General features: G+C 38.4%; 1 protein-coding gene across 10 annotated transcripts in view; it reads left to right on the forward strand.

Moving 5' to 3' along the window:
- Positions 1-15,553, forward strand: part of PAK3 (p21 (RAC1) activated kinase 3) — a 450,753-nt gene that overhangs the window by 392,292 nt on the left and 42,908 nt on the right. For all 10 annotated transcript variants that reach the window (XM_080652995.1, XM_080652994.1, XM_080652999.1 and 7 more), the window contains 5 exons: positions 3,950-3,998; positions 9,300-9,412; positions 11,180-11,297; positions 12,745-12,844; positions 13,334-13,530. In XM_080652995.1, coding sequence (XP_080509121.1) covers positions 3,950-3,998; positions 9,300-9,412; positions 11,180-11,297; positions 12,745-12,844; positions 13,334-13,530 — 577 coding nt within the window. The remainder of the gene's footprint in view (positions 1-3,949; positions 3,999-9,299; positions 9,413-11,179; positions 11,298-12,744; positions 12,845-13,333; positions 13,531-15,553) is intronic.

The following is a 15,553-nucleotide window of genomic DNA, read 5'->3' on the forward strand; positions in this document are numbered from 1 at the left end:
AGTCTGCATAATGCTTGATTTATTTATATCATCTAAATGGCTGAGTCTTGTAATAAATAAACAAAAAGCCCATCATAAACAAATGTTCTTCCTTCTGCATTCTGGCTTCAATACAATTGGAAAAGAGGGATAATATGAATTAATGTAATTAAATGGCATACAAATAAAATTATAGTCTGTGGATGATGATGAACATAGATGATGATGATGATGTTTGCTAATATTTATTGGCAATTACTATATGTCAGAACTGTTTTTTAAATACTGTATACATTTGATCTTTTAATCCTGAGCCACAGAGAGGTTATATTATTTACCCAGGGTCACACAACTAGGAACTGGTAGGATTTGAACCTGGGAAGATTTGAGCTCACCCATCAGTGAACAAAGAGAGTTCTTTAATAAATTAATAAGAGAAGTGAAATTCACATATGTGCTAGTTAGAATATTGAAAAGCATCAGAATTGGGGTACAGAGAGGTTGTTAGAGGTGCTAAGAAGGAGGTGGATATAGCACTAAATTTTACTCTGCAGGTTAGTACTTGAGTATGTGTGTTTGAATTAAGGATTCTACAAAGGCTGGAAGTTGGGACAACCAACAACTTATTGGTCAAAGCAGTGAATTCTAAATGGCTAACAACATGTTTGGTGTGGGGGCTGGGTGTGAGAAGTGAAGTGGAGGAAGATATCACCATTTTATATTCTGGGACAAGAGTTCGAAGGAAGGGAAAATTGGTTCCCACTAGACAATTGCATGTGTGCAATAAGACCAGGGAAGGAGAAGTGAGGAGTAAAGTTCATTTTTTAGTTAATAACTGATTCCTAGAGTTTCAGGGTCTTTAAACCTCTTTGGATTAGGGATTCTTGGCAATTCCATATAACCCAAGATATTGGTATTCTAGGTTTAGAACTCTAGTAATTTTAAAATAATGAAGGGCTAAGGGAGGGGAGTCACAAAACCCCCAAGGATTTGAAAGGTTAAGGTCTGGAGATGTTAAACTCGAATCCCCCTTAAACTCCAAGTCAATCACAATTTTAACCCCTAGGACAGTGGAAATGGGCTTAGGGAGTAGAGGATGAGATGGTAAAAAAGAGGAAAGCCACCTTGGCAGAAATTTTGGGCCTCTCTCTCTAGGCTTTCACTGGAACAGCTCCCGTTTTATACGGAGGGCTTTTGCATATGATAAAGCTTTCCTCATTTGATAAAGGGATTCCAAACTTAAAGAAAAAGCAGCGCTAGCCGGCTTGGCTTGTGGCTAGAGCGTCGGCCTGTGGACTCAAGGACCCCTGGTTCTATTCTGGTCAAGGGCATATGCCTGGGTGGTGGGCTTGATCCCCAGTAGGGGGTGTGCAAGAGGCAGCCAATTAATGATTCTCTCTCATCATTGATGTTTCTATCTCTCTCTCCCTCTCCTTTTCTGTCTGAAATCAGTAAAAAAAAAAAAGAACTCATAGTTTAGTGTATTTTCTTATAAAAGAAAAATAAAAAGGCAAAACCACTTTAGTAAGAAAAAAAGGACATGGAACCTCTAAAAAGTATTCTAATAGTCCTTGTCCTTTTTAAAAATAGTGATGGACGCTAACAATGTTTTGGTGGGAGAATGGGAAGAGCCAACTAACAACTCAGCAAGTGAGTCATCCTTACTGTGAAACCAGTAACAGCAACAACAATGACAATATTAGCAGTTACCATATTAAAGCACTAACTCTAATCTGGGAACATGGCTAAATGCTTACACAGACTGTGCCATTTAATTCTCTGACTTCTAAGAGATAAATACTTTATCTAATTTTGCAGATATCATCACTTTTTTGCATCTGAAGGAATTGAGCAAGTGGTCTACATATAAAAACCAAATAAAGGCATTTTTAAATTTAATTCTGCATATAGATTTGAGTAGTTGCTCAGGGCTTATACAACTGAAATACTAGTAGACACTAGGTTGAGGTGACCTGTTCCTTTAAACTCAGGTAATTCTGAGTTTGGAAGGGCAAAACATGAACTGGCCTCTAAAATCAGGAAGGTCTGATATTTTTTTTTTCCAAGAGGGAAGAGTTTTATGTAGACTTGAGTAAAAGAAGAAATGCTTTCTTCACATAAATGCAAGGTTTTATTGCAATTGCATGTTTGCTTAAAAAGACTTTTATTATTTGGTTTATTCAACAAATAGTTATTGAACACCAACTATGTGTTCTGAGCCCTGAATTTCAAACATATAAAATTGAGAGAGCAACTTGTTTAATATAATCCTTAAACCTAAGGAATTTCTGAAATTACCAAATTCTGGTTTAGAGAGCACCTATTGATTAAGTGCGATTTCTCTAATTTCAATAGATATTTAAATACCCATGCAGAGTGACAAGAGCAATACAGTTTATAGATGCTAGATCATGGAATTAAAGAATATTAAAAATTAAGTAACCCATTTTCTATATTTTGCAAGTCAGAGAGTCAGACAGGCTTAGATTATAAACTCTATAATCTTGGACAGGTTTCTTAACCTCTCTGAGCCTCAGATTCCTTATCTATAACATGGGAATAATAGCATTTGCCTTATAGAAATACGGTAAAGGTTACATAAGACCATTTATATAAAATTCTTAGTGCAGTGTCTGACACATGCAACAAGCTCAATATATGTTTTCTGTTATTGTGATTACTATTTTCCAAGCAAGGGGACTGAAACACAGAGAGTGGAAGTGACTAGCCTAAGCCTTAGGCCCTAAGGTCACACAGCTTGTTAACGTTAGGACAAACATTAGAACTCAAATTTCTATTAGTACTCAAATATTCTTTAAACTACATCACTAATTTAAATCCTTAGGAACAGGTAATGTAAACTTCCTAGGCCTGTGATAAATATTTTAGCTCATCCAGAGGGAAAAATGAAAAGGAAATGGCTGACATAGCAAGAGAATTCCTGGACTCAAAAAACAAAACAGCAAGGGATAAATAGAGAACAAATGAGAAACAACAATTACCAGAAAGTTTAGACAGCAGTGTTAAAGCATTACTATTCCTGGTGAATTACAGAACTGATCTCTATCCTCCTCCCCCTCCTCCTCCTCTTCCTCTTCTTTTTTTATTCACCACAAACATTTCCACAAAAATGACTAGGTTTTTTCTTTTCCTGGAGATGGGGGTGGGGGGGGGTGGGGAGGTGTTTCAGGATGCGTAAGTGTTTCACAAAATTTTACCATGAAGTCAGCTTTATTAGACAATTTCTATTGGAAAAGCAAAGGAGCCTTGTAATTCAAGTTATAATGGACGCATGAGTACTACCAAGAGTTAAGAAATGATATATTTTTAAAAGCATAGTGGAGTGTAACCTCATAGTAGAAGCTGTTGAGAAATATAGCAAAAAAAAAAAAAAAAAAAAAAAAGCTTAACAGTAAAGCCATATTGTTATTGGTTTGTGTAGCTATAGGTTAAGTACAGCACTGAGAATGATTTATTTGTTAGATGAAGATATTAAGGATTAGTAATATATTTTAAAAGCTACTCTGTTTATATGATAAAATAAACAATTAACTTACAGTTGGCTAAGCAAAAGAAAAAAAAAAAGAAAAGATATATTCTTTCCTAAACTATACTTAAGTTTAATTAGAGAACTGTCATGTTGGTTGTTGCAACATCCAAGGAGTATTTAAAATGTTCCAGGAGATTCCTAAAAGGAGCAAAGCCACTTTGCTCAGTTTATTACTGTGTAGTACCATGGCACACAGATTGCTGCCAGGAAGTCTGACTGGATTTCCTGGCCCACCAAAAGAAATATGCCATGACTGTTTCTGGTGTAATTACTGTACAAAACGGTTATTACTTTTTTACTTCACCCTTTAATCTTGAGTTTGTTGATATCCTTCTCCTAAAAATAATTACATTTATTTCAAAGACAACATATTGATAGCACTTTTATTGCTTATTCAGTTGATAATTTTCACCTTCACAGGGCATCGGGTACTGTCTATACAGCACTTGACATTGCAACAGGACAAGAGGTAAGTGCTAATATTCAATCCTGACTTTTACTTTCCTTTATTCATATTAATCAGATTTCCTCTTTGATGGCATCTACGCCTGAAAAAAAAATGGATACAACTGGATGCCAGGGCCAGCCTGACAGGTTGAACTGGGCTGAGGTAGGGAGGTGGGAATTGAGAAAAGAAAGAAAGACAGGAGAGCAGGATCGGGAGGACTACAGGTCATCGAGAGACTGCAGCAAGTTTATTAACTGCGTAATGCCTTTTATACACAAAACACTGAATAGGAGGTCTGTCAAGAGAAATGTATTCTTTGTTCCTCTTAATCTCTAAGGGAGAGACAGGGCAGAAGGACAAATTCTCAGTACGGCAAATCTCAGTATATAGCTACAGACTTCTTGGTAAGCTATGAAAGGTTGCTCTCATTCTACTGATAACCGCCATCCAAACAAGCCTGGGAAAACTGTGTGAGTAGGGGACCCAGCCTTGCTAGTCCCTTCAGGTGCAAGGGCCGTGTCAGCTTACACCTGGTCTCCAACAGATCCCCCTTCTTTGTTTTTTACGCAAAGTTCATGTAGTCCTATTTGCAGGGATCGGATGCTAGATCCAATGGTTCGGAAGCAGACTGGAAGTAAACAGAGAATAATGAGAGCAAGGATAACAACAACTAACAGAGACCAAATGAAAGACTGTAACCCATGAAAGGACATAAGGCTTTGAATTTCATTAAAAATATTCTGTGCTACTTCACTAGAAGGCAACAGAGGGGAACCTGAATCATTAATAGCTTGAATCTCTCCATGTAACCTACTGATATCTAAAGTAAAGTTAGTCTGATCCCAAACTCCTAACAGGTGGTTGCAAACTCGATCCCAATGCCACATAGTACCATTATATATCTTAGGGGTGACACAAATCCAATCAAACTCAGCAGTTCGTTGTGCCCCTTGGCGAACGACCATGGCTTCGGCTTCCATTGTCAGCTTCTTCAACTGTCCCCAAGTTGGTGGAAATGTCCTCCAAGTCGTCCATGATCTCCGTGGTGGCGGTGGTGGCACGGGCGCTAGTGGACCGACCCATAGCCTCTTGAATGGTGGAGTGAGTTCTTGTTCCACTTCGTCCTCCATCTTGACCTTGAAAGGGCCAGACATAGCGGCTGGGGATCCAACGGGGCTCAGAGTCCCCTTCAGGAAATACACAAACAGACCCCCGAGCCCATATCAGAACAGGGTTGGGGCCATGCCATTGTCCTGTAAGTAAGTCTTTCTACTGTACCCAAGGGTGGGATCTGGACAGTGAGGACCACTGTCGCTCCGCAGCGGTTTTGCCCTGAGCATCACCATTTAAAAAATTAAGGGAATAAAGAGCTCTGTTAAGTATGTTAGCAGGGGTATCTACAGACTCCCCCTTCCTTATTTTTTCAATTTGCCTTTTTAAAGTCTGATGAGCTCGCTCAACTATTCCCTGTCCATGAGTATTGTATGGGATGCCCGTTTTATGCTGGATTCAAAAAGTAGCACAAAACTTCTGGAATGCCGTACTTGTGTAGGCTGGACCATTGTCAGTTTTAATGGTATGGGGGATGCCTAGGAAAGTAAAACCTTGTAAACAGTGAGCAATAACATGTTTAGCGGCTTCTCCTATACGTGGGGATGCAAAAATAAAACCAGAAAAAGTGTCAATAGAAACATGGACATAAGTTTGTTTTCCGAAAGATGGAATATGGTTTACGTCCATCTGCCATAGTTGGCCTGGTTTGTAGCCTCGCGGATTGACTCCTTCTGTGGGAGGAATGAATGTGGTTAATGGGCATTGAGGACAGAGTTTAATAATTTGTCGAGCCTGTTCCTTTGTGATTCAAAACTGCTGGCGCAGGCCAGTGGCATTTTGATGATGAAGAGAATGTGAGGCTTTGGCTGCATCTAAAGGAGATAATGCTAGATAGACAGTTTTAGTAAGTTGATCAGCATAAGTATTTCCTGCAGAGAGAGATCCAGGTAAATCTGTATGAGCTCGTATATGGCCAAAGAAACAAGGGTGAGAACGTTTCCTGAGTAAAGCTTGAACCTGTAGTAAGAGAATAATCACTTCGGATCAGTCAGTGTCATGTAAATTAGCAGTTTCTAAGTGAATCATAATATTTACAATATAACGAGAGTCTGAGTAAAGGTTAAAAGATTGAGTGGAAAGTTTGCGTAACGCTTGATGTACTGCTTCAAGCTCTATGCGTTGTGCTGAAGTGTGGTTAGTCTGAAAAACAAAGGGTTGATTATTGATACCTAGGGCAGCTGTGCCATTATTAGAACCATCAGTAAACACTAGAACTGCATGAGGAATTGGTTGGGTCTTGACTACATTGGGGAAAATGAGGGAATGTTCTGTAAAAAATTGTATGAGTTTATTAGATGGGTAATGAGAGTCTATTGTACCGTGATAGTCTAGGAATGAAAGAGGCTATTTATTATCTATATGAAATACCATTGCCTTTGTTGAGCCTTATAGGGTACTAAGATGGTATGGGGCTCTTGACCAAAAAGTTCCAGAGATCTGAGAAGTCCTGCAAAAATAAAATCTGCTACTGCTTCTGAGTAAGGATAAACTACCTTTTTTGGGGAGGAGTGCGGATGAATCCACTCCAAAGGCCCCTGTTGCTATAAGAGGCCAGTAGGATATACTGGCGTAGCCAATACTAAATACAGCCATGGCTGTGAGTAATCAATTTTTTGTACAAATTGTTTCTTTAAGGCAGCTCTATGTGGCAGATAGCCTTGCGAGCTGCAGGAGTAAGCTGACGAGCGACCCGCTCTCCCCACGAAGAATATCAAATAAAGGTTTAAGGTCATTAGTAGTTATGCCTAAAGTTGGCCTAATCCAGTTGACATCCCCTAAAAATTTTTGAAAATCATTTAAAGTCTCTAGCTTGTCTATCCTGAGTTGAATCTTTTGAGGACGAATTTTTCTTCCTTCTATGATATGTCCAAGATATAGGTAAGGGTCTCGTCTTTGAACTTTTTCAGGTGCAATAATTAATCCAGATTTAAGAAGAGCCTGTTGCATGTCATCATACACTTGTTCTAATTGACATTCCGTATAGTGAGCTAAAAGGATGTCATCCATATAGTGTATGATATAAGCCTGCGGATGTTTCTCTCGAACTCCGTGAATTACCTGACTAACAAACTTCTGACACAGGGTAGGGCTGTTAGCCATTCCCTGAGGCAATACCTTCCAATGATAGCGGCGTATGGGTTCCTGAAAATTAGTAGATGGGACACTGAATGCAAAGCATTTGCAATCAGAGGGGTCTAGAGGAATAGTGAAAAAACAATCCTTTAAATCTAGTACTAATAGCTTCATCCCATTAGGGATTGCTACAGAGGAAGGGAGACCAGGCTGTAAAGGTCCCATAATTTCCAGTCTTGTTTATTGCCCTTAAATCTTGTAAAAGGCGCCAGTTTCCTGATTTCTTTTTTATGATAAAAATAGGAGTATTCCAAGGACTGGTAGTCTCTTCTATATGTCCTAGCCGGAGTTGCTCCTGTACCAACTCATGAGTAGCTTGTATTTTTTCTTTGGAAAGGGGCCACTGCTCTACCCATACAGGATTATCTAACTTCTAAGATATCTTGTCAGCTGTGAGGATAACAGGAGAAACAATGACGCCCCCTAAAAATTTCCCTGAGCTGGGGTGGTAACAAGGGCAACACCCAGGGCAGACAGAATGTCTCTTCCCCATAATTTCACAGGGATCCCTGGTAAGACATATGGCTGAAATAACCCAGAGTGACCTTCGTTGTCTTACCACTTTAACATTTGTGAACTCTGTAAAGGAGAGTTGGTCTGACCTATTCCTTGAAGTTGTGTCATAGCTTCTCTATAGGGCCACTGTTTAGGCCAGTGAGCTAAGCTTATGACAGAAATATCTGCTCCTGTATCTAAAATCCCTGTAAACCTTTTCCCTTGTATAAGTAAAGTTCTCTCAGGCCTTGCATGAGAAATAGCTTGTACCCAATATGCCTTGTCCAAGGAGCCAAAACCCCTGGCTCCCCGATACTCTGTGGAAAGTAAATTGCCTGTGGCAGGCAGTGGGAGCAAAATCAATTGAGCAATTTTTATATCTGAGGTGATGGTGATGATATTTCTGGGGACAGAGGCCATAATTTTAATTTCCCCTTCATAATCCGCATCAATTACTCCTGGAAAAACTTGTAATCCTTTCATAGTTAAGCTGCTTCTACCTAGTAGAAGGCCAAACATTCCTTTAGTAGTAGGTCCATATACCCCTGTAGGATGGCCTGTGGTCCCAATTCTGGAGTTAACACATATCGCCCTATGGATCCAAGGTCTAATCCGGCACTTCCAGGGGTTGCTCGGAATAACTCTTGTATCCATTTTGCTCCCTGGGTGTTGTGCAGCCAGCTGGTCTTGAGATGGCACAAGGACAGGAGGGTAAACACCCGAATGAATTTTAAAAATTTTTCTACTTGCTTGTTATTAACCTTTGTTCCTTTACTGTTTGTTGAGCATAGACTTTAACATTTGCCCATAAAGGGCATTTTCCCTAGATTCTAACTGTCCCATGCTTTACTCCCAACTATCAAAAAATTGCTCCTCCCTTATCTTAACGAGTACACTCTTTATCTGGAGGAGTTCCTCACCGTCTGCTTCCCAAGTCCTCAGGTCCCCTTTTGGGCGCCAATTGCCAGGGCCAGCCTGACAGGTTGAACTGGGCTGAGGTAGGGAGGTGGGAATTGAGAAAAGAAAGAAAGACAGGAGAGCAGGATCGGGAGGACTACAGTTCATCGAGAGACTGCAGCAAGTTTATTAACTGCGTAATGCCTTTTATACACAAAACACTGAATAGGAGGTCTGTCAAGAGGAATATATTCTTTGTTCCTCTTAATCTCTAAGGGAGAGACAGGGCAGAAGGACAAATTCTCAGTACAGCAAATCTCAGTAAATAGTTACAGACTTCTTGGTAAGCTATGAAAGGTTGTTCTCATTCTATTGATAACCGCCATCCAAACAAGCCTGGGAAAACTGTGTGAGTAGGGGACCCAGCCTTGCTAGTCCCTTCAGGTGCAAGGACCGTGTCAGCTTACACCTGGTCTCCAACAACTGGATTGATATTGTAGTTTTCTTTATTGGTGTCTAAAGTATCTGAAGTGGATAGTTTACTCATGATTAACCACAGAAAAGGGGGCTTTGTAGCACCAAGACAAAGCTTCTTAAGATAAAGAATTTGTATACCCCAAAATATGGATGTTTGTTTTTGGCCTAATAATTATAATACATGCTTATATTTTAATCATCATTCAGGTGGCCATAAAGCAGATGAACCTTCAACAGCAGCCCAAAAAGGAATTAATTATTAATGAAATTCTGGTCATGAGGGAAAATAAGAACCCCAATATTGTTAATTATTTAGATAGGTAAGTGTGCTCTTTAATTGTGTACTTTTTTTATGGAATACCATTTTATTGGCAAATTACTTTATTTGGGATCTATTTAGCATCCATTGTATAAGTATTTCTCAAATGTTACAAAATAGAGTATCAGATCTATTGATAAACTTGCATCCATTTATCTTTATCCACCCATCAAACGTTTGAAGACACATTTTATAGTCTTATTTTTAAACATGAGCAGTTTTTGTAATTTCATTTTGAGAATCATGACTTCTTGTTTGCAGGAAATAGCCTACTGCATATAGGAAAGGGCTGTGGTGCATTAAATTTCATCAAGTGTTTGTTTGAAGCTAGTGCAGTCTCTGGGTGTCTAAGTGAGGAAGCCTGTCTAAGATGGCCCCGCTTTAATGTGTGCTTTGTAAATAACTGACAGTGAGGCCCAGGGAATTGAAAATTTAATCTCAAACCTTCTTCCTAGACCAGGTAATGAATGTCTCTTTCATCAGTGGTATTAGCAGTGGGTTATAAAAATAAATAAATAAATAAATAAATAAATAAATAAATAGGCATTTAAAGACAGCACCAGCTCTTCAATTGTGGTTAACATCTGTCTCCTTCAATTTCAATAAGTGTTTGTTTAGCACCACTGTGCTGTGTACTCTGGGGGTACAAAGGAAATAAGACTGGGTCTACAATATCAGCGAATTTAGGATGTTGCTTTCTGTGTTTTGCATCAGATGGACCAGTAGTACAGGAAAGGAAAGGGAGACAAAAAAAGGGAGGGTCAAATTTTATAGTAGAAATCAGTGTTTCATAAAGTATCACAACTGCCTTCTATCAGAACTGACACTTCATCACAGTAAATCCATTGCAAACATTAATCTCTTTGATTTAGTGACTACTTGAAAACATTTCAGTAATCAATTAAGTAGAATTAAAAACTAATAATGCCAAGATATGAATAAATATTCTGTACATCTGTATGCCATGTGGCCAGTTCAATACAAGAAGTCAACATTGTGATTTGGGTTAACCAAAAGGGCTATCCATTGATCCTGTTCACTGAAACTAGCTTTTTCAAGGAATATAGTAGTCAGTAACCAGAAGCCTCCCTGTTCTTTTCCTTCCTCCATGGTGCACAGTCATATCTAGTGGTCCTTTGATTTCCATAAATATTCTCTTCCAATGTTAAGGAAGTGTCTCATTATCACTATCACTGATCTCCTTCTCCTTCTCCTCTCCTTCTCTTTCTCCTTCTCCTCTCCTTCTCTTTCTCCTTCTCTGTCTCCTTCTCCTTCTCCTTCTCCTTCTCCTTCTCCTTCTCCTTCTCCTTCTCCTTCTCCTCCTCCTTCTCCTCCTCCTCCTCCTCCTCCTCCTCCTCCTCCTCCTCCTCCTCCTCCTCCTCCTTCTTCTTCTTCCTCCTCCTCTTCTTTTTCCTCCTCTTCTTCTTCTGTTAATCCTCACCTGAGGATATTTCCCATTGATTTTTAGAGAGAGTGGAAGGGAAGGGAAGAGAGAGAGAGAAACATCAGTTGCCTCCTGCATCAGGGCCCAGAATGGAGTCTGCAACCGAGGTAGGTATCCTTGACTGGGAATCGAACCCAGGACCCTTCAGCCCGCAGGCCAAGACTCTATCCACTGAGCAAAACCAGCTAGGGCAATATTCTCTTCTTGTTATTTAATATAATCAAATGCATAGAAACTGAATGCAAATTAACTTTTTAATAGAAATATGGAAAAGTCCCCACTTTCTTAGGCCAGAGTCAACGTCTTTTTCTTTTTTTGTTATAGCTACTTAGTGGGTGATGAACTATGGGTAGTCATGGAATATTTGGCTGGTGGCTCTTTGACTGATGTGGTCACAGAGACCTGTATGGATGAAGGACAGATAGCAGCTGTCTGCAGAGAGGTAAGAAAATAGAGCGTTTCTAGCTGATGATAACACCAAAATTAGAAGTTCTTTCTTTATCTCTGATTATTTGGAATGTTTATAACATCAAAGTAATAATAGCATATTTTTTCTACTGAAAAAAATTGGAGACCCTAAATTCAGTTTAAATCCTAATGTAATAGCACTCCTCTTCCCTTAGCCCCTAGTTTATTTTAGCTGTTTTGCTATGGATCTTTTGAGTTCCATTATGCCATCCACAGGGTACCATATCTAAGCCTGAATGGTTTTAAGTCTCAGTGAACATGGAAAACCGTAATGTTTCAAGGAACTTCTTTCTGATTTGGAGGAATTTTTACATAGTAGTTATTTTGTCTTTGATGTGCAATGTGAGCCATGTAAAAGTACAAACCATATTATAATCATATCATTTTTTAGAAGGTAACTTAACCAAGGTCTTCTCTCAGCCTGGAAAGTAGTTACTTTCACAGTACAAGTTGGGATTCCCTCATAGCCCTCTAATGTGTTTTAAGTGTCTGCCTCTTTTCCAATAACAGTGTCATAATACTTATTTTCAATTTAAACCAAGAATATTTTATTATATTATTTTTTTTCAATATTAAAAACTCTCCATTGGAATTTTATCTTGGATCTTACCATTTACCACATTCATTGTAGTAAGATATTCTATAGATATATTAGGAACTCTGAACCACTGAAACTTGAAAACCATTGATAGAAAAACAAAAAAAAACAGCAAGTAATTTCAGCTAGTCTTTGCTTTATTTTAAATTGTTCATATAAATTTCCTCCTTCTTTGTTCTCCTCTCATTCTCATTTCCTCCTCCCCAAACATGCAAACATATCCACTAAAAACATATATTTTCTATTCATGCAATGTATCAAACTTTTAATATTTAAGAGTATATTGGGCCCTGGGTCTGTTGTTTCCATCTTCTAGTATTACAGTGCAAAACATATTCCAAACAAGTCCTACTGTTACTTCATAGTGGTCCTCAAACCTGGCTGTCCATCAGAAATAGCTCAGGGCACTTGTTTTAAATGCAGATTCTTGGGTTTCACTCCAGACTTACTGGATCAAATCGTACCATGGAAACAGAAGCTTACTACATCTACTTAAGACCAAGGTGAATTCATATCCTCTAGATAACTAAGTCAAAGTATGATTATATTAATTGGTTAGTTTGGCTGTATTAATGATTTGGTGCTACTTATCACACCATCACTCTTCATGTCCTAGTCTTATTCAGGAGCTTTCATATGTATAATGCTAAATTGCATCACTGATGTAAATGGTAATATGATTTCAAAATGGTGTCAAAGCACTTCGTTATCTATTTCACTTGGCAACATAAAATTATACTCCTGCCCCAAATTTATGTAGATTAAACTTAATTTTAAAAAAATTATTTGTGATATAATTAACTTTTTTTTTCTAATTCAATAGTGCCTCCAAGCTTTGGATTTCTTGCACTCAAACCAAGTGATCCATAGAGACATAAAGAGTGACAATATTCTCCTTGGGATGGATGGCTCTGTTAAATTGAGTAGGTATTTTTGGTTCTGATGGTATTTGAGAGAGTATCCGGAGATCTCTGCTCTTTTGCTGTCTATCTTGAGAAGAAAATGGCTATTAAAAATGATTGGTTTGAAAGCATTTAGAGCCCAGTTTGAAGCAAAGAATTTTTTAACACTGTGTTCCTATAGATTGTGCCCAGATTTTGGGGAGGGGGTAGTAATATTTCAGAATTTCTAGTGACCCCATCACCTGAATGACAAATACTTAATTAGAAGACTGAAATATTCTGTGAGTTGGAGAAAACCAGATTGAGGTCCAGTGAAAATGGCATCATATCATTCAGTTATTTCAGACTCTTAAAATCAGATCTAGATGAGAGATCAGGTACAAAAGGATATGAGCTGGCAGTTGTGGAAGCTCCGTGTCTAACAAAGGAAAGTACAGTCATATCTGAAAGTGTCCTATAGTAAAAGAAATATAATTTGAACTTATTTTAACAGACTTTTCTTCTTTGCAGCTGATTTTGGGTTCTGTGCCCAGATCACCCCTGAGCAAAGTAAACGAAGCACTATGGTGGGAACTCCCTATTGGATGGCACCTGAGGTGGTGACTCGAAAAGCTTATGGTCCAAAAGTTGATATCTGGTCTCTGGGGATTATGGCAATTGAAATGGTGGAAGGTGAACCCCCATACCTTAATGAAAATCCACTCAGGGTAAGTTAAAACTCAGGTACATCATCTTCAGATAAAGGAAAAGGTGAAATGTCATTTCTTGTCTTCACCAAAATTGGCCAGAATGGGCTCTTTCCTGGTATAAGTGATTTAGAAGCTCCAAATTACACTTTTCAAAAATTACTATGTTATTTTTAGTTTCTCTTAAGATGTCTCAATAGGTTTTTCCAGGACTTTGATATTAGTATTTCTAATTACAGGGGTCCTTAAAATGTTTTAGTATCGCTTTCTACTGTTTAAAAAGTTACTAAGTTTGATCCTTACATGGTCTGGTTATGATGCAAAGAGAAAAGTTTCATTTCATAGCCTAATACTACCACCTTTATTCACATATGCTGTTGATCATGAGAGAAAAAGGCAAAGGAATATGAAAGAAATAATTGCGCAGAACAGAAGTCAGCCAGTAGCTGTTTTGTTGTATATAGCCTAAGGGTGAGCCAGAAGCTGTGTTGTATATATATAAAGGTCATTCCACTATTGAAAAAATAAAATATGCACAGATTCAAATTCTACTCTCAAAATGCATGCAGTGTGCGTTTACTAGACCTACAATGCCAAATGCATCTTGAAAATTGTTTGTATCATTACCACTGAGCCTAAAATTTTATTTTACCCTTAGTATACAAAAACCATTGTCCTTAGTATATGATTAAGTATTTACACATTAAGCTTTTATTTTTTTATGCCTCATTTTTCTCATTTTATTTATTTATTTATTTTTAATTTTTTTAAATTAAGGTATTATATGTGTACATATCTTACCTTTGCCCTCCCACCCCACTCCCATACATGCCCTCACCCCCCAATGTTTTGCATCCGTTGGTTACTCTTATATGCATGCATATAAGTCCTTCAGTTGATCTCTTATTTCCCCCACCTCTCCCTAACCTTCCCACTGTAATTTGACAGTGTGTTTGATGCTTTACTGCCTCTGTGTCTATCTTTTTGTTCAACAGTTTATAATGTTTTTCATTATCCCCAAATGAGTGAGATCATGTGGTATTTTTCTTTCATTGACTGGCTTATTTCACTTAGCATAATGTTCTCTAATTCCATCCAGGTGCCTACAAATGGTAATAATTCCTTCTTTTTTATGGCAGCATAGTATTCCATTGTGTAGACGTACCATAGTTTTCTGATCCAGTCATCTGCTGACGGGCACCTAGGCTGTTTTCAAATCTTAGCTATTGTAAATTGTGCTGCTATGAACATAGGGGTGCATATATCCTTTCTGATTGGTGTTTATAGTTTCTTAGGATATATTCCTAGGAGTGGTATTACTGGATCAAATGGGAGTTCCATTTTCAGTTTTTTGAGGAAACTCCATAGTGTTCTCCACAGTGAATGCACCAGTCTGCATTCCCACCAGCAGTGCACGAGGGTTCCTTTTTCTCCACATCCTAGCCAACACTTGTCGTTGGTTGATTTGTTGAAGATAGCCATTCTGCCAGGTGTGAGATGTTATTGCATTGTTATTTTGATTTGCAAATCTCTGATAATTAGTGACTTTGAGCATGTTTTCATGTGTCTCTTGGCCTTCTGTCTTCTTTCGAAAAGATTCTATTAAGGTCCGTTGCCCATTTTTTTTTTAAATATATTTTATTGATATTTTACAGAAAGGAAGGGAGAGGGATAGAGAGCTAGAAACATCGATGAGAGAGAAACATCGATCAGCTGCCTCCTGCACACCTCCCACTGGGGATGTGCCCGCAACCAAGGTACATGCCCTTGACCGGAATCGAACCCGGGACCCTTCAGTCCGCAGGCCGACACTCTATCCACTGAGCCAAACCGGTTTTGGCAGTTGCCCATTTTTTTATTGGATCATTTATCTTCCTTTTATTAAGTTGTATAAGCTGCCTGTAGATGTTGGAGATTAAACCTTTATCAGTGATAACATTTGCAAATATGTTCTCCCATACAGTGGGGTCTCTTGTTGTTTTGTTGATGGTTTCTTTTGCTGTGCAAAAGCTTTTTATTTTGATGTAGTCCCATTTGTTTATTT

Source organism: Plecotus auritus (assembly GCF_963455305.1).
Source record: "Plecotus auritus genome assembly, chromosome: X".
Lineage (NCBI taxonomy): Eukaryota > Metazoa > Chordata > Mammalia > Chiroptera > Vespertilionidae > Plecotus > Plecotus auritus.